This window comes from Acomys russatus, chromosome 22 (assembly GCF_903995435.1).
Source record: "Acomys russatus chromosome 22, mAcoRus1.1, whole genome shotgun sequence".
NCBI classification, from domain to species: Eukaryota; Metazoa; Chordata; class Mammalia; order Rodentia; family Muridae; genus Acomys; species Acomys russatus.
Genome location: NC_067158.1, coordinates 12,482,513 through 12,505,647, shown reverse-complemented (window position 1 = coordinate 12,505,647; position 23,135 = coordinate 12,482,513). Strand labels below are relative to the sequence as shown.

Genomic DNA, 23,135 nt, shown 5'->3' with positions numbered 1-23,135 from the left:
AACAGTGAAGGTTTTAAATGAGGAGGAAGACACGTAGCTAGACAGACAGCTGGGGTTACCTGGTTGTTGACAACCACATGCACGGTGCCGTGGGTTGTGTAGGATGGCAAGTCACTGAGATGGAAAGTCTCATACACAATGCCCTGGCCAGCAAAGGCAGCATCACCATGCAGCAGGATGGACATCACCTGCAAAAGACCAAGTACAACACATCTTGACTGCTGAGTCCACAAAACGAGTGGCTGAAATGAGTTGCAATGTTTAAAATTTTTTAAATTATTTTTTTATTTTATGTACACTGGTGTGTCTGTGTGAGGGTGTTGGATCCCCTGGAATAGGAGTTACAGACAGTTGAGAACTGCCATGTGGGTGCTGGGAATTGAACCACAGCCACAGTCCTTTGGAATAGCAGTCAGTGTTCTTAACTGCTGAACCATCTCTTCAGCCTTGATTTATAGTATTTTAAATAGCAAAACCAGGTACAGTGGTACACTGCATGTGTATAACCCTGCCACTCAGGAATGGCTGAGGCAGGATCTCTTAGATGAGGCCAGCCTGTTCCATAGTGAGACTTTGTCTTTAAATAAATAAACAAGTATTGTAGGCCCTAGTAAGATGATTGGTTCTTCCTACCAAACTGCCCTGCTAAAGTCTCAACCCTCTCTCCATCTTAATCTCCATGGAACATTCTTTTCTTTCCACCTCCCCAAATCATATTGCTTCTTCAATTAAATATTTATTTATTTATTCATTCAGTTTTTTTGAGACAGGGTTTCTCTGTGTAGCCTTGGCTGTCTTAGACTCACTTTGTAGACCAGGCTGGCCTCGAACTCACAGAGATCTACCTGCCTCTGCCTCCTGAGTGCTGGCATTAAAGGTGTGTGCCACCACGCCCAGCCAATTATTCCTCATCTAACTTGACCCCACATCTATGGATGCTTATTCTAAAGTGCTTCATGGTTCATTCTGCAGCTCTGCTTCACTTACTGATCACTGACTTCCTGACACCCTGCCCCCTCCCCACTTTTCCTTTATTTACCTCTTTTTCTTCACAAAGAGTAAGGATCCTTGAGAGAAGGCTGACAGTGTCTTTTTCACATATCATCCAATGTACATTACCATGTACATCAAATAATTTTTTCTGCTTTCTTAGTTTTTACATTATTAATAAGAACTAAACAACTCAACAACACAAATATACAATTTGCTACAACTAAGAATTCTATCGTGAGGTTAAATAAGATTATGGTCAGATAAGAATTTTTATATTTGAGCAAGCTAACCAATATTCAGCACTTTCTGTCACAAGAAGGAAATGCCATGGAAGTTTCCTGACACCTGAGCCCCACACCTTTACCCAGTTTTGGTGATCACAGTGTAGGAAGAAGTGAGACTACACCGGGAGAACACAGTGTGAAATACAGGGCTGAAGAAGCGTTACTCACAGGCCTCTGAGGGCACTCACCTTTTTCCCTTCAGTGTCTCCACAGTAGAACTGCTCAGCTTTGGTCTTTCCCATCACCACAGGGTCAGCAGCCTCTAGGTGGGAAGGGTTAGCCACCAAGGACAGAGTGATGTTTCTGTCAGTCACACGGTTGATCCTGCGGTGATACATTCCCAGGTGGTATTTCATGTCCCCAGAACCCTGATGATAAAAATGACAAGTGAGCAACATGCCTTTAATCCCAGCACTTGCGGGGCAGAGGCAGGTGGCTGTCTGTAAGCTCGAGGCCAGCCTGATGTGAAAAGTGAGTCAAGGACAGCCAAGGGCACACAGAGAAACAAAAGAACAACAACAAAAGCACAAGTGATGCTGGCTGGAGAGACTGATTCTCAATAGCAACTCCCAGGGCCCAAGTGCAGGAGGATGGGAAGGCTTTCGCCAGTATCATCTCTCCCAGGCACAACTATGGTCAGCTGGGCAGAGGAATGTTCTTGTCCCAGCAGGAGGAATATAAGGCTGCTGGGTAGAGGAGGTTGGCTGGTTCCAATAAGAAAGGCACACTGTAGATGGTCTGGAGGAGCTGCATTTTGGTTAAGACATCAGGAACTCCAGTGGTTCCAGGGGAGCCTCAGGCAGGCTGAGACAACCACAGTGGCTATATCTCCATACAGAACCTCACCTCATCAGCTGCCTCCAGCTTTGAATCAAACTGACAGAAAATCTGCTCCAGCTCCTTCCTGATGACATTCGCAAGCACGTTCAGTCGTCCTCTGGGACATAGGCAACAGTGAGTAATCTCCAGGGCTAAGCTGTTCCACCTTGCTCCTTACCCAGGACACAGCATCTCTTGGTTTGTAGCCCAAGAATAGCTGTGACCCAAAGTTGGTGTGGATACCAGGTCTCTGGCCAGCAGGCACGATGAGCCAAACCCACAGACAAGAGAAAGGCAGAACGTCCCAACAACGCTACCAGCCCCAGCCCCATGCTTCCCCCAGATCTCAGACAGCAGTCATTCTTACAAGTGAGATGGCCGCAATGACATGGGCTGATTTACTTATGCTCTCATTGTGCAGCAAAGCTAGTCTAGAACTTACTATTGCCCAGGCTGGACTTGAATTTTGTGATTTTTCTGCTCTAGTCTCTCAAGTACTATTGATTACAGGCATATACTACCATATCCATTTGAATTTAATTTTAACAAAACTCACTAGAAATAAAACACAAGTCTAACTGCATTTGGCTTTGAGACGGACTCTGTAGTCCTCCTGATGTGGGAGTGTAAAAACATTGGAAAACAACACATCTTTATATAGTCAGGCATTCTCAGATCTCTAGCTGCCACTTGATGAAGGAGCAGCAGGGCCTCACGGGCCTGAAGTACCTGTGTGGCATTCCCATGATCACATAGTCCACTCCATTTTCACTTGACTTGTCAATGATTGTCTTGAGGGCAGGGATCAGCACCTCACAGCCTTCCAGACCAAAACGCTTCTCAGAGGACCACTTTCGCTGTAGGAACTCCTCAAACCTGGATGGAGAACCAAGCAACTTGAAGAGCAACGTCCATAGGGCCAGCCTCAATGTTAGGGATTCTCAAGTGACAACAGGACACAATGGAGGTCAATGCTATTCTCCTGCCTGCTCACCACCCTGGAGGACAGGCTACCCATACCCCACAAATGGGCCATGGATCTCCTTGGGAGCTCTTTACCTGGTGGACCGCACAAGCCTGGCTAGCAGGGTCCTCTTCTCCTCATTGGTGAACTGCATGATTCCAGGGGTCTCAAACTTTTGCCGGATCCACTGGCATTGCTCCAAATCATTAATGAACATGAATTCCACACCAATGTGCTGGCAGTAAGCCATCTGTCCACATATGTGCATACAGGGACACAAGAGTCATTGGTGAATATGAACTGTATTCCAGTGTGCCAGCAAGAAGCCATCTACCTGTCTGTCACCCTCCATACAGGCAAGGGTATGTTTAACCAGACCTCATGGTATAAAGGTATCAACTGCCCCCTCACCCCCTTAAAAAGACCTATTTAGTTAATGTATGAGTACTCTATCTCTGTGTACACCTGCAGGCCAGAAGAGGGCACAGGTCCTAGCGTAAATGGTTGTGAGCCACCATGTGGTTGCTGGGAATTGAACTCAGGACCTCTGGAAGAACAGACAGTGCTCTTAACTACTGAGCCATCTCTCCAGTTCCTGACCAATTGCCCTTTTATCCAGGCCAGAGAGGAGCAAACTTCCTTCTCCCATATACCTGAGGTGCTACCATAGAAAGCAGAACTCATGTAGCTATCATTCCTGCCTTAGCCTCCCAGTGCTTGGATTACCATCTTATAAATGCCACACTTAGCTTCTGAGGTCCTTCTAATGACAGTGTAGGAAAAAGGACATTATTTTTTTTGGTTTGTTTGAGGCAAGGTCTCTATATAGCCCCGGCTGCCTTTGAACTTACTATGTAGACCAACTTGGCTTTGAACTCACAGAGATCCACCTGCATCTGTCTCCCAAAATCTTGGACTAAAAGAATGCACCACAAAAAAAGTAACAATAAAGGTATGCACCACCACACCCTAGTAAAAGAACAGTTCTTGAGTAGATCTGACAAGCCTGGAGCCACATCTGTGAAAGGGGGTATGCACATAAACCCACCACTGCCATGCTGGTGGCGATGCTTCCCCACACATGATGTATGTGTGCATTAACTTGTGGTGTAATTACACAGAGCTTAGCAAATACAACTTTAGTAAGTTCAATTTTCCAAGTAGAAATAGATACAATAAAATTTCCTACTTTACTTGATGCAATATATTAAACACATTGCTTCAACAGTTAAAAGTTATTCAGGAATTTTGCCCATTTCATATGCTCAATAGCTCTGTAGACCAGGCTGGCCTCAAACTGAGAGATCAGCCTGCCTCTGGCTCCTGGGTGTTAGGACTAAAGGTGCACTCCATCACCACCCAGCTGCAGGTGCCCAATGGTTAATAGGGGGCTCCTGTGCTGAAAAAGGCAGAACAGACAGCATAACCAGTGTGGTGACAATGATGCCCAGCTAGGACGCAGAGTTAATTCACACTGGGTTAACCTTGAACAAATAACTTCCCCATGCTGATATTCCTGTCTCTTCTTGATACCGATACAAGGAATTCCCACTCCTTGCTCTCCCAGGGGCTCATAAATGAGGAAGTAAGGCAGTTCCTAACTGAGATGCTTTGACAAACATACAAAGTGTCCTATCTGACATACAAATATTTCCTGCCACTGATGTGCTAAGTATAGACTTGGAACATGAAGAAGATGCAGTGGGACAAACATTAATCACCTGGGGATGGAAAGGCTGACTTAGGTGACCCCGGCTGACTCTAATGTCCAGCCACGGCAGGAGCTCCTCAGGGATCCCCGACTGTGACTGTGCTTCAAAAGCTGGGTTTGTGAAGAATGTCAGATGGCACCAGCGGGTTCAGAACCTGTTAGTTCTGAATGCCACATAAAGCACTAAGTAAAAGCAACAGTAATACTGGACCAGGGCCTCTCAGCAAGTGCACTCCCTTCCGGAACAGGCACCACAGTTACCCTGAGTTACAGAACATAGGAATGACGTGCCCAAGAGAGATGGGCAACACACAGGTGGCCTGACACCAGAGCTGGGCTGTCAGCTGCTGTTTGCAGCACATATAAAGGAGTACCCTAAATACTAATAAAGTCCAGAAAGAAAGAAAAAAGAAAACAAGACGGATGGGAGAAATGAAAGGAGGGGGTTAGAATGGGAGCAGCCATTCTAGTGTGTAGTGCAATCTGTGGCTCCAGATACAGGGATTTTCCAGGGTGACAAGTGCATCTTAAAAAAAAAAAAAAAAAAAGAGGGATTTGAAAACATTGGTGGTTTGTTTTGTTTTTTAAATCCAAAAGTAGTTTTCTAGCTATAAAACAGGGGAGGAGGCTTATTTTTCCATTTTTTAAAAACACAGGACCAAAACCAAACAAATAGCCTGGTCTCGAGTTTGTAAGCTTTTCCTAAAAACTATTCTTACCTCCAGCCGGCGGATGATCTCCCGCAGCGGAAGTGCTGACTCAGGTCCCCCGATGAAAGTGGTGGTGGGCAAGTGGAAGACCTTGTCAAGGTCAGACTCATCTAGGCCATAGAACCCTATAGACGATGAGGGATAAGGCACAGCCATGCATGGGTCACAGTTTACAGGAAGGGAAGAGAAGGGATGCCCCAAGGAGCAAAAAAAGAAAAATATATCATATACCCCTGATATATATGTATATGAAAACAAGCAATATTTACCATCAAACCCAGCCATTTTAATAATAACTATACACTAAGATTATATAAAGCTATTATGTACATATTAGTCCAGTGTTTGGCAATTATTTACAATTTAGAGTTAAATTTATTTGAAAGTCCCAAAATAAAAGACAATTTGGGAGGTGGAAAGAGCCATAAGAAGTCAATCAAAAAGTAAATAAAAAGTTAAGAGAATTATAGTAGGAAATCAGGAACTGATAGAGAAACAGCAGATCAAGTACGAGCCATTTAACAGTAACATGAGTTCATATTATAAAGTGAATGACAAAGAGCTGGGCTTACAAAGCGAGGGAGAAACAGTCACTAGGAACCAAGTGACTTGTGGGAGAACTGCCCTTCAGGGTACATCTGAGGTAGCAAAGAAAAGGTAAACAGCCCTCAGGCTTGGGTTAGTGCTGAGTGCTTTCCCTGGAGAACCCCAATTGTTAGATATTGTAGGCATATTTTACAGTGCTAGTCAGCTACAGGTCAACCCCTCTTTCTCTATCCACTCTTCCTGAAGCACTCATTACAGGTCTTCATCAGGAAGCCGGTTCAAACTGGTAGCAATAGGAGGCTCTTTTCTTCAGCATCATGTTCATTTTATCTTGAAATCACTGAAGGCACAAACTATCAAATGACAGACAGCACTGGTTCCTTTTCCAGTTTGGCACTTATTCTGAAATAACTTATCAATTCAAGAAGAGTAAAGAGCAGAATCTGAGAGTCGCTAGCACTTCAAGACCTGGTGCCAGCACTTTCTGAGGCCCTAGACATGAAAATGGAACCAGCAGACAGTGTGCAGAGCCTGACATCTGAGTGCCTGAGATAAAACAGGATCATTGTTCCTGCCTGGATTAAGTATAAGTAAGGGCTGCTGCGAAACCCACAACTCAGGGAACCATATTAATACAAGGAGCTTGCAAACACAAGCATAACTCCAGGGTGGCTTTTTTGTTTTGTCCCTTGGTAGTCGCTATGAAGCTCTAAGCTGGCCTTGCTATGTAGACCAAGTTGGCCTTGAAGTTTAGGTAATCTTTCTGCATTTGTCTTCTGAGTAGTGGAATTACAGCTGTGTACTAACATGCTGGTTCTCAGGGGGGACTTGTAAAAAACACCTTTTCAGTCTTTAGCATCAGTGGCCCAGGACTCTCATGATTCTAGCTGAGTTGGGGAATTGCATCTTCTTTGTTTTGGACAGCATCTCTGTACATAGCCCTAGTTCGAACTCAGAGATTACCTACTTCTGCCTCCTGAGTGCTGGGATTAAAGACCTGCACCACCACGCCCAGCTATTAAGTCTTCGATTTTTATTTTTTTAAGACAGGGATTCTCTGTATAACAGCCCTGGCTGACCTAGATTTGCTCTGTAGACCAGGCTGGCCTCAAACTCACAGAGATCTACCTGCTTCTCCCTCCTGAGTGCTAGGATTAAAGGCCTATGTCACTGGGACATCCCCAAGTCTTAAAAAGCCCTTTTAAGTTCAATTAAAACAAAAGCAAGACAAAAACAACCCCCCAACCCAAAACCTAAAGGAAGATGGGGGGTGAAAGTGGTTTATTTAAGCCTGCTCACTTGCTTTTCCCTGTTATTTTTATCATCAATAAAGGAACAGCAGTTATGGGCTTTTAGGAAGCACAAAGCTCTTACCTTTTATAGCCCACCTTGTAAGCAACAGCTCCACAGAGTTTATGAAGAAGAAAATAAAATATTTTCTGTGGCTGTTTTTTAAAACAAATGTTTAAATAAGAAAAAATATTTATTGGGCTGGAGAGATGGCTCAGGGGTTAAGAGCACTGGCTGCCCTTCCAAAGGTCCTGAGTTCAATTCCCAGCAACCACATGGTAGCTCATAACCATCTGTAATGAGATCTGGTGCCCTCTGTACATGCAGACAGAACACTGTATACATAATAAATAAAATAAAATTTAAAAATATTTAAAAAAATATTTACTTTATGTATATGAGGGCTCTACCTGCATCTACAGATAGAGGGCATCAGATCCCAGTACAGATGTGGTTGCTAGTAATCAAGTCAGGATCTCTGCAATAGGCAGTGCTCTTAACTTCTGAGTCATCTCTCCAGCCCTGTAGTTGTGTTTTTTTAAGACAGGCTCATGTTATACAGACCAAACTAGACTTGATTCAGCAGCAGTTCTTCAATGTCAGCCTCTTAAATGCTTTGACTACAGGTATCCACCACCATGCTTGATTTAATAAAATTATTTTTGAGAAAATTTCCCAGGCTTACAGAACTCAGCCCAGGGCCAGGTGTGGTGGCGCGTGCCTTTAATCCCAGCACTCAGGAGGCAGAGGCAGGCGCATCTCTGTGAGTTTGAGGCCAGCCTGGTCTACAAAGCAAGTCTAGGACCGCCAAGGCCACACGTAGAAGCCCTGACTTGGAAAAACAAAAACACCAAAACTCAGTCCAGGCCAGGTGTGGTTATTATAATCCCAGCACTTTGGAACTGAAGGCAAAAGGGTCAGGAACTCAGGATTGGTGTTGGTTACAGGAAGACTATATCTCAGAACAAAACACCAACAATCACCTAATAAAAAAAGAAAATACTGGAAATCTCAAGGGGAAGATCAGAAGACCAGAGTGTCAAAACAGTACACTATTTAGTATAGAAAACACTCAGGCTGTGATGTTAACCTGTCATGCACACATGTGGGGTGAGAACTGGGCTGCTATACCACAGCATGAAGAACTAATGAGGAAGCACGAGCTCTGTGATGGCCCTTCAGGTGGAATTCACAGCTCTTGGGCCTCACTGAGCAGCTGCAGAAGTGCTGGACCCATTTCTACATCACCAGTCATTTGAGAAATGAAACCCACACACATATGCTTTTGGCAGGTAGAAAAGTCATTCTTTCTGTTTCTTTACTAATTCCAACTAAAAACTCCAGACTTTGTATGTAGGAAAAAAGGTAAGGTAACCCTGTTGAAAGGCCAAAAGAAGGCAGACAGCCAGGGAAGTCCCTGGGTTTGCTTCTGTTCCCACATCTCAGGAGTAGAGAGAATCAGGGGCAGAGAAATCTCAAGAAGTAGAGAGAACAGAGCCCCATAGATGCTGCTCTATGTGACGATCCGGAGGGGGCAACTTCACAAGACCAGGAAACTTGAGACGATTCCTGCTGCATGGTGTCTCTATCTCCATCTCTGTCTCTCTAACTTGTTACAAGTCTGGAGCATCCACATCGAGGTTTTAGGGAAGACTCCAGAGCGAGTCTAAAACCGCCTCCTTTCTGAGACTAAAACAGGAGCAAGGTAGTGCCCCTGACAGAAGCAGTGTCCAGAAGGTCTGTGATGGCAGACTTAGGTAAGATCCCACAACCACTAAAAAAATATTCAAAGCACAGAACAGAGCTGGTGAGATGGCTCAGTGAGTAAAAGGCATAAGTAGATTGATAAGAAGATGGTTCAATCAGTAAAGTTGGTTTACCTCCCGGAACTCACATAAAGGTGGGAGGAGAGAACTAACTCCACAAACTGACCTCTGATCTCCACGGTTACACACAGCCTGGATACACCCATCTCCTGCCCCTCACAGTACATTTTTCTAAAGATCCATAGATGAAGAGAAAATAAAAGCCAAAAAATTCTTTTAGCTGTTTCGCAAGAATAAAGATATTCTACTGTGATACGTATAACTCTTCCTTTGGCTTATACTAAACAAACTGGAATTTCCACAAGAGTTTCTTCCTGGGAAAGGAAAAGGCTGAAGCCTGGTGCCAACCAGAGCAGTAGTTTGTCTCCTGGAAAGAGATTCCACACAGTTCTGACAACCTGTCAGACAACCATAATTGAGGTGATGATGGGCGGGACCACACCTTGACCAGGCTTCTGAGTTATGCATTGCTCTTTTTCTTTTACTTAAACCTGAACTTTATGTCAGGACCCCAAAGATGGCCTTTGGAGGGTCACTGAACCTCTTTATTCCTCTTCCCACTGTGACCACATTGAATAAATTTTCTTACTCTGTTTCTCATCGGTTTTTATTTGTTTTGTTGTTGTTTTTGTTTTTTGAGACACGGTTTCTCTATGAAGCCTTGGCTGTCCTGAACTCTCTTTATAGACCAGGCTGTCCTTGAACTTAAGAGATCTGCCTGCCTCTGCCTCCTGAGCACTGGGATTACAGATGTGCACCACCACACCTGGCTTTACTTTCTTTAACTGGCCTTTTGAGGGTGAGTAACTGAGCCTAGCTTGTTAGGGCTGGCTCTGACACTAACAACTCCAATAACAAAATGAAAAATAGAAAAAGCAGAAAGAATTAAATGGCACACTGAAGCTCTTATTGTATCAGTAACCACACTAAATATAAATAACACTAAATGAAAAGAATTAGTAGAGTGGATTAAAAACAAAACAAAACCTCCACAGAAAAACTAGGACCTAAGCACATGATTGTTTACAAGAACCTTACTTATAATACTGTAACATAGACAGAAATATTAGAAAAATATATTGTATAAACATCAAGCCAATAAAAGTAAGGAATATTAGTATCAGATAAGGTAGACTTCAGAGTAAAACATTACTAGGGGTACAGAAAGATATTACATTATAACAGAAGAATCAGTATACTGAGAAGATAGCAATCCCAAATGCAGAAGCAGATTTTATATATATTTAAAATATAAAAAGCTTGTATTCCCAACACTGAGGACAAGACAGGACGACGGCTACTAGTTTTGAGGTTAGCCTGGGTTACATATAGTGAGCTCAAAGCCAACCTGGGCTACACAGTGAGAGCATGTCTCAAACAAACAAACAAAAAACAAAACAAACCCCCCCAAAACCCCAAAAACCAAAGTTTTACAAACAAAATACAATGTGTGGGAGGAAAGGCATTGAATTTATCAAAACATCGGAAATCCAAAGGAGTACCAAGAACTTGCAGGAGAAAATGCATACATCAGAAAATAAAAAGGTTTTAAGCAATCATCTAAGTTCCTAACCCTGGCCCCAGAACTAGAAGGGGAAAACAAAACAAAACCCAGCACACAGATGTTAAAAACTGAAAGAGCAGAAATCAATGCAATCGAGGAACATGAAACAGTAGTGAAAACCCAGGGAAACAAACACACTCTGACAAGCCCTTCATAAAGCAAAGGCAACACAAATTACCAATGTCAGCAATGAAACATGGTGTCACTAAAGACCCTCAAGATATCACAAACTCTAGGTATTTTACAACTTAGAAGAAACAAGCCATGGAGGAACACTTCTCAATTCCCCTGTAAGTTTAACCTAATTCTTAATAAAATGTCAGAGTTTTTATATAGATAGAAACACTTATTCTAAAAGACTCTAAAACTCTTACAATAATTGTGAGACGCTAATAGCCACAATAACAATATTGGTGGGAGGATACACACCACTAAAGGAAAACAGAAAATCCAGAGTAAATCCATACAAATAAGACCTAGTGATTTTTAATTATTATACTTAGTTACTATGTGTGTCTGTGAGACACACAGGCCCCAAGGCATGCTTGTGGAGGTCAAGGCTCTCTCCTTCCACCATGTGAGTCCCAGGACAAAGCTCAGGGTTATCAGGCTTGGCTTCAAGTGCCTTTACTCACTGTCCACATCCTACTTATTTTTCAAGAAAAGTGCACAAAACTTACTGAAGGAGAGATTTCCAGCCAACAGCGCCAAAACAATTAAGACACTATGGGTAAAATAAGTATTTAAATAAATCTCAATTTAGACACTGATCTTTTTCTTTTTTTAATAATTTGTTTTTATTTTGTGTGCATTGGTGTGTATCTGTGTGAGGCTGCCCAATTTTGGAGTTACAGACAATTTTGAGTTGCCATGTGGGTGCTGGGATTGAACCCGGTCAGTACTCTTAACTGCTGAGCCATCTCTCCAGTTACAGATACTGATCTTACACACATAAATTCAAAATGGATTCTAGACTTATTTGAAATGATAAAACATTTACAGCACAGGCTTGCCTCAAATTCAAAGAACACTCCTGCCTTGCCTTCTAAGTGAGTGGTGAGATGACAGGTGCAGGCCATTGTGCACATCAAAATATACCGGGGGAGAGCTCTGTGATCTAAGGCTAAGAGAAAAATTAAATTGACAACAAAAGCACAATATGATGAAAAAATTTAACAAACTACATATCACAAAAATGAAAACGTTTTGCTCTGGAAAAGCCCAGTCCTCAACATGTGAGTCCTTTAAACAACTGCATTTCTATACCATGGGACACTACTCACCAGAAAACAGTAGCAATCTGGGTGTATCTTACATAACTAACACGGGAAAAGTGACAACCTCAAAATGTTCTGTATTGTGGTTTCACTTTTATAGCACTCATAAAATGACAAGTTACAGAAGTGGAGAAGACAAAAGTAGTTGCAGAGGCAAAGCACTGTGGTAGGGCGAGAGGCAAAAGACAGAGTCTTGACCCTGCTGTGTGCTACAGTCACAACTCTACCGCTGGGGACACTGACTAAAGGTTATGAAAGTCATTAATTCTTACAATTACATGAGTCTACATTTGTCTCAAATGGCAAAGTGTAACATCTTAGAGCTACTATGACTAAGACAAAGGAAAAGAAAAATGTCTTAAGAGAAGCCTGAAGGAAAGAAACTGGCCATGAGAGTGAGGGGCAGGTCGAGAAGACAGCAGGCAGATGGCCCCAGCTCCTCAACTCTGGATTCCTCAAGGGCATTCTGCCCAGATCTGGGATCACAAAGTACTCCCAGAAAGTACTCACTAAGACTCTGGCTGTCTTTTAAACAGAGAGCGGTTTAGAAACCCAGGAAGCAGAACCTGAAGGAATCCAGAGTCTAGCAAAACCCACAAACAGAACGTAGAGGACAGGACAAGCCACCATGCGGAGCTAATGTGGCCTCAGGACCCCGCTGGCTCCAGCAGGAGCTAAGCGTGAGCAACGCTGCAGATGGAAGTTCACAGCAAAGCGACAGTGAAGCATGTAGAAGATGAAAATGCTCTTCAGAACACAGAGTGAACAGAAACAAGCCCACACTGGGCCACAGCTCTACGTGGTTATTAAATAAGTGAAGGGAAAAAAATGTGTTTTAAAATAATTAACAAACTGTGAAACACTGTTGATGTTGTGTCAACTTTCCCAAAATCACATGCTAGGAAAAGTTGCACATCCTATTCAAACAAAGTCCTCAACTCCAGAAAAGTGAAAGGCTCATTATTTTCATACCTCCTACTGTTAGCATTCGAAGTCGTTCCTTGAAAACTGCAAGATCTGAGAGGCAGAGTGAGGTAGCATGGGTGAGCGCAGAAGGAAAAAGACAGGTGAGTTAGTTTAAAACCTCAACACCAAAATCCTATACCATCACCACAGAAATAGGCAACACAGACACTGTCACACGGACGGAAGGGATGGAAGGACAGATGGATGGATATGGACATACACACACACACAGACACACACACACACACACACACACACACACACACACACACACACACACACAGAGACAAGGATGGGGTTGTGATCAGGGGTTCATTGCTGAGTAGTAAATGTGGGACCTATCCACAGAAGAGCTGGAATAAGGTAACTCAGAAGGCAGGAAGGCCACTCCCCTGACACTGGGAAGCCCAGGCAGTATCATTTGATCCCATTGCTTTAACCTAGCCTCAAGAAGCTGCTGATACAGCGCTTACCTGGGAAGTTACACATATTTCTAGACCACAAGATGTGGCCAAAGATGGAGGGAAAGAAAGTGTAAAGACCTGATTGGTGAAGTAGCCATCTTTCAGAACTGGATTCAGGTGGCAGTTGATTCTAAAGACTAGAAGGATCTTTAGTCTAGTCTTCCTGGATAAGAGGCTGAGCTGGAACAGAAGAACCCAGCAGCCCAAGCCACCCTAAGAACCTGAAGTACACATGGCTCGGCAGGCCTTCCCCTGCCTTCCACCGAGAGCTTTCAGGCACTTCTACCCCAACGTTCCTGGCCACCAGTGAAGCTCAAAACATTTACCAAATACACAAAGCTCCTCCTCCAGAGTCACGGTCATTGCACTGGTCAGGGTGTGCAGATGAAGGGCAGCCAAGTGCTTCCCTTCCAGTGGAGGGTTTGGAGGGTTCAGGCTGACTGACAAGATCCCAGTAAACAGGTAGTCTCATTAAGACATCTATGCTGGTCAGGCGGTGGTGGCACATGCCTTTATAATCCCAGCACTCAGGAGGCAGAGGCAGGGGGACCGCTGTGAGTTGGAGGCCAGCCTGGTCTACAAAGCGAGTCCAGGACAGCCAAGGCTACACAGAGAAACTCTGTCTTGAAAAACCAAAACCAAAACAACAACAACAAAAAACCCACCACCACAACAAAAACACCTATGCTGTGCAAACCAGGCAAAGCTCTGCCTTCTCCTGGGGCACCTATCTAAGACCTGAGTATCCAAGCTCTGGACAAAAGCAGCAATGCTCCACTTAAGGTGAGGGTGAAGAGTTTAAGTTTTTTCCTAGGATCTTCAGATTCAAGACAGACCAAGTCAATACCATTAGTGATCCTGCAGAGCTTGGACACAGGGGAGGGCCTCAAAACGAACTGAAATTGCCCGTTCTTGTTTTTTAGAAAACAGTATGGAATAGTGCTTGCTATCTGGGTATTGGGTATGTAGATACTTTTACTCAATTTTTTGTACTTTGAAAACAAAAGACAAAGGACACAGCCAAAGACTGAAAGAGAACCACTGTGTTGTCATTTATAGAAAGCACAATTGTCTCCCATTACATCTGAGTACTTTTAGAGTCTTTTCAGCAATTACTTTTAGAGTGCAGGCGTGCCACAGGAGTAGACAAAAGCCATTAAGGATACAGCTTGTCACTTCTAAAAGATGCAGGACACTTACATGGGGGTGTAGAGATTTACCAATTCTTGGGCATAAACAATTCCTGTTAAACACCTAGGGACTTCCTGGTCTGGGTCTTGATGCCCTTTGAATACAGCTTCAGGAGAGCTGCTTGAAGTCACCTAAAGAAGCTTATTTGTTACTACTCCCCAGCTATCTGAAGGACAACATGCTGCACACAGCAGGCAATGTATGCTAAATAAACTGCGATTACTCCAAAAGACGTGATTCAAAAGCAATTCTAGAAGCGGGTGGTGTGGTGTAGTCTCAGCCAGCTGAAAGGCTGAAGTGGGAGGGTCACTTGAGTACATGGTTTTAAGACCAACCTGAACAACAAGAACGACTGCATCTTAAACAAAAAAGCAGTAATAGCAAAAAAGCCCAATCAACCAAAAACACCACCACCACCACCACCACCACCAAAACCTAAACCCCGCCCCCGCCAAACCCTCAGATTTGTATTGAGTTTTCAGCTCATGCTGCTCAGTGCACCAAGAAAGTCAGGAACACTGACACACTGTGCTTAATGCCACAAAGGCAAATGAGTGGCTGAAATGCTGACATAATTTTGGACTTATAAATAAAAAGACCTTTAAACCAAATGTAGGTTTATATCCTAATATTATTAGGAATTTACAAACACTAAAGGGGTATGTTTGAGAATTTTCATTTTTTCCTTATTTGTTTACAGAATGTTAATCTGAATCCTTTTTTTGTTTTTGTTTTTTTGATTTTTCAAGACAAGGTTTCTCTGTATAGCCTTGGCTGTCCTGGACTCACTTTGTAGACCAGGCTGGCCTCGAACTCACATTGATTCGCCTGCCTCTGGCTCCTAAGTGCTGGGACTAAAGGTGTGCATCACCGTGCCTGGCCTGAATTTTTTAATTATACTTAAATCTCAGATTAGGAGAAATAATTACTTTGTCCCTGTGAGAAGCCGCTGTGGAATATGTAACAGAAGTCACAAATTATGGCAATTTTAGGCAGGAATTTAGTTTTGGTACTGTACTTGAAAGAAAACAATTGAGGACAAGAGCTAAAAGGAACAAGATGTCAAGCCTCCCCTGTGTCAAGCTGAGCATGACTAGCACAGCACTGGAACCCTGAGACAACAGGCGCCGCGCTGCAGCTGGCACTGCAGGTTGATTTGTTTCTGGCTAAGCTGTGTATCTCCAAAAAATGACAATGGTGGAGGCTCAATGTCTAGACCTGTTCACTCATAACAACTCTGTCATCTTGCAAGACACACTCGTTTCTACTTTGGTTCCTAAACCCACGAGCCTTCCTCCTGGCAGTAGACAGTGGGATGCCTTATCCTCACTGCCAGAAAACACACGGAACAAACCATGGCTGTGGGTGACAGGAATGTTAAGGCAAGTATGGTCTACAGTACAACCCCACACAAATTAAAATGGCCCTCCAGAGGCTTACTTGGAACCTGACTCCACCTGAATACGTTTTGGAAAAAGGAACCCTAGCCCAGACATCATGAGCACAGTCGTGGAATATAATCCACAACTAACTGAAGAGCTGCTCCAAAAATTAATCTTTAAATTTTTAACCAAAAGAGCCAGGCTCAGTGGTGCACACCTGCAATCCCAGCACTTGGGGAAGCAGAGGCAGGTGGATCTCTGTGAGTTTGAACCCTGGTCTATAAAGTGAGTCTGAGATAGCCAAGGCTATACAGAGAAAGCCTGTCTCAGAAACAAAAAAACTTTTCATTGAAAAGCCTGTAGTCCTAGTTATTCAAGAGGATAAGGCAGTAGGGCCCTCTGAGCTCAGCCTAAGTGAGGAAAGGGTGGAAAAAGAGGGAGAAGGGGAAAGCAGAGAGGCAGACAGGAAGGAGAGATAACTAGGTGTGCTGGGTCACAAATATAAGCCCAGAATTCCAGAGACAGAAAGATCACTGCAGCAAGTTCAAAGGCACGCTGGCTTACACAGAGAGCTTACAACAGGTATATTCCTCTATGAACGGCTTAATTCTGAAACAATCTTAGGTGATACCATCACACCTGTCTTAAAGATGAGACGACTGAGATACAGAAGGTTAAGCATCTAGCTGAAGGTCAGCCATTAATTATAAACTCCATCCAATAGGGAAGAGATGCTGGAGCTTGAGTAGCGTCTGGACTCATAAAAGACCTGTGGCCATCAACGGTGGCTATTCAAACTACTTCTCCTACAGTTTCAAACGTCTACCAACTGACACCTTTTTAACCTATATGTATCTTTATGTCACACTATTTAAAATTCACAGCATCAGGGATAGGATGTAGTGAAATGGTAGAGTATTTATCTAGCTTACTAGAGGCCCTGAGTTTGATGGGGCGGGACTCAAGGGAAACTAGCCATGGTGGCAAAGAGCCATGTTAATCAACATGTGGAAGACCCACGAGGAAATTCTTAAGTTCCAGACCAGCCTGGCCTACACTGAGAATTCAAGATCTGCTTAGGATTTTAATTTTTCTTATTAAAATAAATAAAATTTACAGGATCAAGTGGCACATCTTTGTGATCCCAGACCCTTGGAGACACAAACAGGAAAATCAGGAGTTCAAGGCCAACCTTGGTTACAGAGCAAGTTCTATTCCAGCCTAGGTGACATGAGACCCTACCTTAAAAAAAAACAGAGCATCAAATGTGCTTTTCTCTCATTCCTAACTCTTAGTGCACCCATATGCTCCTGGTCACAGACAGTGGTCAGAGGATTTCAGAGCTCTGAGCATTTCTATGCACTTAAGCTTTATAATTTATTACATCTTCAACTATGATCCTCACAGAAGCACAAAAACACTGATGACACTATCCAAAGTAGATCTGAGCAAGGCCTAGGAAGGGAAAATAAATACATAAAGATAGGGTAGACTGGTAAAGTATAGACTCAGGAGGCTGGGCTCTGCTGGAATTCCATACGTTTTTTTTTTAACACCCCCCCCCAAGACTGCTAGGCTGGGATCCCCCACAGCTTGCCATGACCTACACAGTCTGAAGGGGACAGAAGATAGTTTGATCACACCTGTGCAATAAAGTCTCCATATAAGCCCACGAGGACAGTGTACTGCAGGCTATGTACTGTGAAACGTAACAGCTGAACAAAAACTTGTCTACATGCCAAGATGGTGGTGTACTCCAACTCCATGCTACAGAACACCTGAGACATCTCCAGACTTGTCCTCAGCTTTTCTTCACCTGACTGACTGTTTACATCCTTAAATCAGCCTTTACACTAAGGTGGTAAATACATGCAAGTGTTTTGCTGGGTTTGTAAGCCATTTGAACATCTGGGTATGGTGGCACAAACCTTTAATACCAGCATTTGGAAGGCAACTACAGGTCGATCTGTCTGAGTTTGAAGCCAGCATGGTTTACATAATGAGACTCTTGCCTTTAAACAAACGAACAAACAAAAAATAAATAAATAGAATCTGAACACAAACGTGTAGTAAGTCAGCAGTTACTGAGGCCTAGACTTATGACTGCGCCTCATAAACACAGTCTTGGGACGTGAGCTCCCATCTTGGATCTGGTTTCATTTCCACGTAGACAGAAGTTAGTCTTTACACTGATTTGTTACCTGTCTAACTGTATGCATGTACATGCACAGTGTACGTGTGCAGGTCAGAGGACCACCTGCAGGAGTCTATTCTCTTATTTCACCATGTGTGTTCCAGAGACCAAACTCAGGTTGTGGCTGAACCATCTAGCCAGCCTCAAGTAGTTGGTTTTTGTCCATGGTTCCTGGCTCATAATTTTTTTCCCTAATGCAGGTCATAGAAGCTAGAAGTCCTCTTACCCCACATGGATCACAAAATCTTAATCTTTTCCAGATTTTCTATTTTGGAGTTCACCATAAACAAATTATTTTTGGGGAGCAATCTATCAGAACGGAATTAAATGAGAGGAAACATAGCTGGTACTGACTGCTTACTTGCTGGTAGGAAGAAGTGTCTACACCTTTCTGTGTGTGTATCTACACTTGCACAGAGACCAGAGGAGGTCATTGGCTATCTCTGTCTTATTTCCTTGAGGCAGGGTCTTTCTCTTAACCTGGAGCAGGTAGGCTAGCAACAACAGACGCCAGTGCCCTTCCTGTCTGCAGTCTGCACAATGCTGGAGTCACACGCTTATGTGGCCATGGGCTGTTAACACGGTGCTTGAACGCAGGCCCTCATCTTACATAGCAAGTGCTCCTACTCACTGAGTGATCTCCCCAGCACCTTTACCTCACAATTTTTTTTTGTCTAGATAACCAAAAGACAAAGTTTATTTTTCTACACATTTCCTAAACTTTCTGAAAGAATATATACAATACGGAGGAAATTCTGTAATATCTACGAGTGTTCTTGAACACTAAAGAACAATTTACAACTGTCAACACCAAGTCCAACATCAATAAAGTCCTCTAGCTGTAGCTGATTAACATCCAAATCCTGGGTTACATCTCAGCAGTGCCTGTAGGACTACAGGGCAGGTACCGAGCCCCAGAGACTGTTCCTCAAGGACACTAATTCCATCTTCTCCCCAAGAGTATTAGCAAGTAGGTGATAATCGATTTTATTAGCATGCAAGGTGCCTACTGTGAACACTCTGGTCATTTCATAATTAGTCACATCATTTCCTTAGTACAGGTTAGCAGCATGGTGACATAAGCAAATTAACTCTGGAAGCAACTGCAGTGAGCACCTCAATGCCAATTCACCTCACAAGGAGGACAAGGCACAGGTTGGCATATCTTCTGATAACAGTGACAAATCCCAATTCTCCACACATGCACCACCCAAAGGCCCTGGCCTCCTGACGCTGTAGGGAACGCCTTCCAAAGTTTCCTCAGTGTGATCACCAGCATTTACAAATCAGGAAAACCTTGCTCTAGAATTCCTTCCTTAAGAATATGAACACCCTCCAGCCCAAGCAGGCCCCACCATATTCAAGAACGGGACACCCCTGACAACTGCAGCCTTGCAAGGAAAGCTGGAGCCAGAAGAGCTATTCTCTGAAGCAGTGGACCAGGTTTTCTCGGTGCCACAGAACCTTCCTTTGAAATTTTATTTTCCAGATTGAGACTTGGACAATCTGGGTGAAAATTGAGACAACATCCTTAAATACACTATGGTTGTATTACTGCTGAATTTCAAGTGATCAGAACGAAGGAAACTTAAGAGCCTTTCCCTCCTGTCTGGATGTCCTGGCTAGCACAGGCTGTGCACAGCGAGAGGAGCTCAAGCAGCGCAGCTGACTGCTCGCAGACCCTCACCAAGTTTGTCTGTGGATGAGATAATGTCAGCGGGCACGGAGGAGTCCAGATCAGCATCCAAAATCCCCAGGGGGTCCAGCTGTGCTACATGGTGCCCTCGTATCTATGAGTGGGCCAACGATGAGAGGGAAGGACACACACAAAAGGACAGGAGAAAAAAAAGAGGGAAGGGGCAAAAAAAAAGTAAAATTACATTAAAATTAGCATTTACATATTAATTCTCACCCACGTTTGAAGAAACAGTTACCGGAGCATCATCAAAATTTACACAACTAATTCCGAGAGGATCAAGTTTTGCAATGTGATGACCCCTGACCTGGAATAATAATACAAGCAAGTCATTAAACAGATCCAGTGAGCTTTGGGGAGGGGTAAAAGTTATATTTCATACAAATCTTTCTTAGAAAGGAACATAGCTCAGTGAATCCATACAACAGATTTAGTTCTTTTAAAAACAGTTTAAACAATTTATTTTAAAATGCATTACTGGGAGCTGGGCCTGCTAGTACAGACCTATAATCTAAACCACTTACAAGGCTGGGGCAGAGAATCAAAAATTCAAGTCCTGCCTGGGCAACTTAGTGAGATCCTGTCTCAATGTAAAGAGAGACCAGGATATATACAGCTCAATTGTAGAGACAAGGCCATAGGTTCAATTCCCAGTATCCCTCTCTCCCTCTCCCCCACCACAGCATTATTGTGCATAAGTGCCCTTTTATGAGGATAAAAAAGGAAAATGTTTCTCAAGTTATTACAACCTTGGATATTTAAAAAGGAATCTTGGGCTCGTTACAGTTTCCTAGATCAGTGAAAATGAGACATGATAGGAAAAGACAATTATTTCCGAGGGAGAAAATGAAGGCTTAGGTGTTGATTGTGACTGGAAAGGGTATAATCATGGTACTATTGTATTAATAAAGGTTTGCCTTCATTATATCCAAATGTGTGGAGGAGTAAGGGTTCTGCCCTAATGCTACAGAGTAGGTCATATAAACAGAATCTCCCACTACTATATGGGTTAAAAGCCCTTTATCTGAACTATTTAAAAGAACAGAAGAGAGGTTTATTTGTTTTTTGGTTTTTCGAGACAGGGTTTCTCTGTTGTAGCCCCGGCTGTCCTGGGCTCACTCTGTAAAACAGGTTGGCTTCGAACTCACAGAGATCCACCTGCCTCTGCCTCCAGAGTGCTAGGATTAAAGGTGTGGGCTACCATGCCTGGCTTCCTCAGATCTATCTTAAAGTCTGAATTCCCCAACAGAAGCACTCATGGAAGATCATCTTTGTGCTTAGATGGAGAAAGGACAGGGTGGAAAAAGCCCAGTCCTGCTGAACACATGTAACGAGGCTGGCTGCTTACTGGCAGAATTTAGATATAGGATCTTTGTTTTACCACATTTTTAGACTTAGTTCCTCTTCTCTACCCACTGGCTTCTGTCTCTAAACTCTATGGATTTACTTTCTTACAGGATTCAGTTGTCAACTGAGATAGGACACAACTCCATCCCACAGCACCGCCCCATCACCAGCTGTGCAAAACCTCACGTTCCATGCCCAGATACTGGCTTGCCTATTTATGAAAAGAAGTCATGAGCTATTATGAAACAGACCATTAAATTGAAAAATGTGTTCAACTAGGGGAGTGTTGTTTCTTTTCTCTTATACTTGATGTTTGCCTCCATAAGAACAAAGCAGAAAGGAAACAGCTGGCATGTGGAAGTAAAACAATGCATACCCAAAAAGGGCCAGGGAATAAATACTATATCTTATATGATACTGACAGCCAGCTCTTGCTCACCTGATATGCTCTGATGAGAGATTGCACCGCCAAGTGGTCCTCCACAAGTTTGTCGACGTTAGGTTGTGCTTCCATCAGGGACTGTGCATGGGCCACGGTAGCCAGGGAGCTTCGACTCAGGGAAAGAGGGCTCTGGTAGGCAGTGCCCGGAGGGGCTCCAGCATTGGTGTTTCGGAAAAAAATGTCCCATGACTAAAGACAAAAAAAGCACAGTTACCTGATTCTTCCTTAAGTGTCATAAAGAACTGTCCTCTGCAAGAAGGCAACACTGTCATTTCCTTATATTCCTATTTTTATTTACTTCAGATTTGAATAGTCTAATTTGTATTTTGTATTGTAAATTATATACTATATATTACTTAACCTACCTCACACAAGATGTAAATTTTAAAATATTTAAAGGTATATGTATTTTAAGATTTTTACTTATTTCTGTGTGTATGTCCATACTTGGTTATTTGTATTTAACACCATGTGTGCACCTGTGGAAGCCAGATGAGGGCACTGGATGCCCTGGAAATGGAGTTGCAGGTAGTTGTAAGCTGCCCATTATGGACGCTAGGAACCAAACTAAGTCCTCTTAGTGCTCTTAACTGCTAAGCTATCTCTTTAACCTCTTAAAATAGTTTCGAGATCAGAGATGAAGACTTATTTCCACTGGGAAGGAAAAAAAAAAGGACAGGTTGGGGGGTGTGTGAATGTGAGGGCAGGATCTGAGTATGGAAGTCACTATTAGGCTTAAACTGGCTTTGAATTCATGATTCACTTGTTTTGGTTTCCCCAGTACTGGGATTACAGGCTCATGCTACATAACACAGCTTTGAAGGATGAGGCACTGTCTTCTCTGCAACAGTTGTGTGTCTATAATTTCCCACCAGTAAATTCTGATTAGATTTTCTGGAAATTTTAAGAGATGAAACTCTCCTTCCTACGAACTTGTAAAGTTACTACTTAGATGTGCTTTTCGGGGGTTCAGTGTGGGGATGTTTGTGGCTCTCAAAGGAGTATGTCTATGCCTGGGGGCAGCAGGTAAAGATGACTCAATAAATCATAACACTAAGCCAGGCGTGGTGGTGCACGCCTGTAATCCCAGCACTCGGGAGGCGAGGCAGGCTGTGAGTTCAAGGACACTCTGGTCTACAAAGGGAGTCCGGGACAGTCAAGGCTACACAGAGAAACCCTGTTTTAAAAAATCAGTAAACAAATAAATAAATCATGATATTGATTGTTAAAGTTCTTTGTCTTTAAAAATATCCTGCTAGGAATAAACACCAGGCCCTAAACATGGTAGGCAAGTGACCTGCCAGTGACTTTGCTCCCTGCCCCACCCCATTTGATCATTTGGATTCTGTTGACTTAGCTCTTTCATAATGCTGTCTAGGGATATCAACATATCTGATTTATGAATATATATCTATATGCTCTTGGTATATAAACCAGAAAGCTACACAAAAGCAACCACACAAAAGTCT

At 43.2% G+C, this 23,135-nt stretch overlaps 1 protein-coding gene across 5 annotated transcripts in view; it reads right to left on the bottom strand.

Annotated features, from left to right (window-relative positions):
* Ogdh (oxoglutarate dehydrogenase) overlaps window positions 1-23,135 on the bottom strand; it is a 59,918-nt gene that overhangs the window by 14,121 nt on the left and 22,662 nt on the right. For 2 of the 5 annotated variants that reach the window (XM_051164916.1, XM_051164917.1), the window contains exons 3-11: window positions 21,664-21,855; window positions 20,094-20,184; window positions 12,957-13,001; window positions 5,491-5,606; window positions 3,156-3,310; window positions 2,826-2,972; window positions 2,124-2,214; window positions 1,466-1,645; window positions 60-188 (exon numbers count right to left, since the gene is read on the bottom strand). In XM_051164916.1, coding sequence (XP_051020873.1) covers window positions 60-188; window positions 1,466-1,645; window positions 2,124-2,214; window positions 2,826-2,972; window positions 3,156-3,310; window positions 5,491-5,606; window positions 12,957-13,001; window positions 20,094-20,184; window positions 21,664-21,855 — 1,146 coding nt within the window. Of the gene's footprint in view, window positions 1-59; window positions 189-1,465; window positions 1,646-2,123; window positions 2,215-2,825; window positions 2,973-3,155; window positions 3,311-5,490; window positions 5,607-12,956; window positions 13,002-19,868; window positions 19,972-20,093; window positions 20,185-21,663; window positions 21,856-23,135 lie in introns of all 5 variants that reach the window. The other 3 variants (XM_051164918.1, XM_051164915.1, XM_051164914.1) reach the window with 3 other exon arrangements.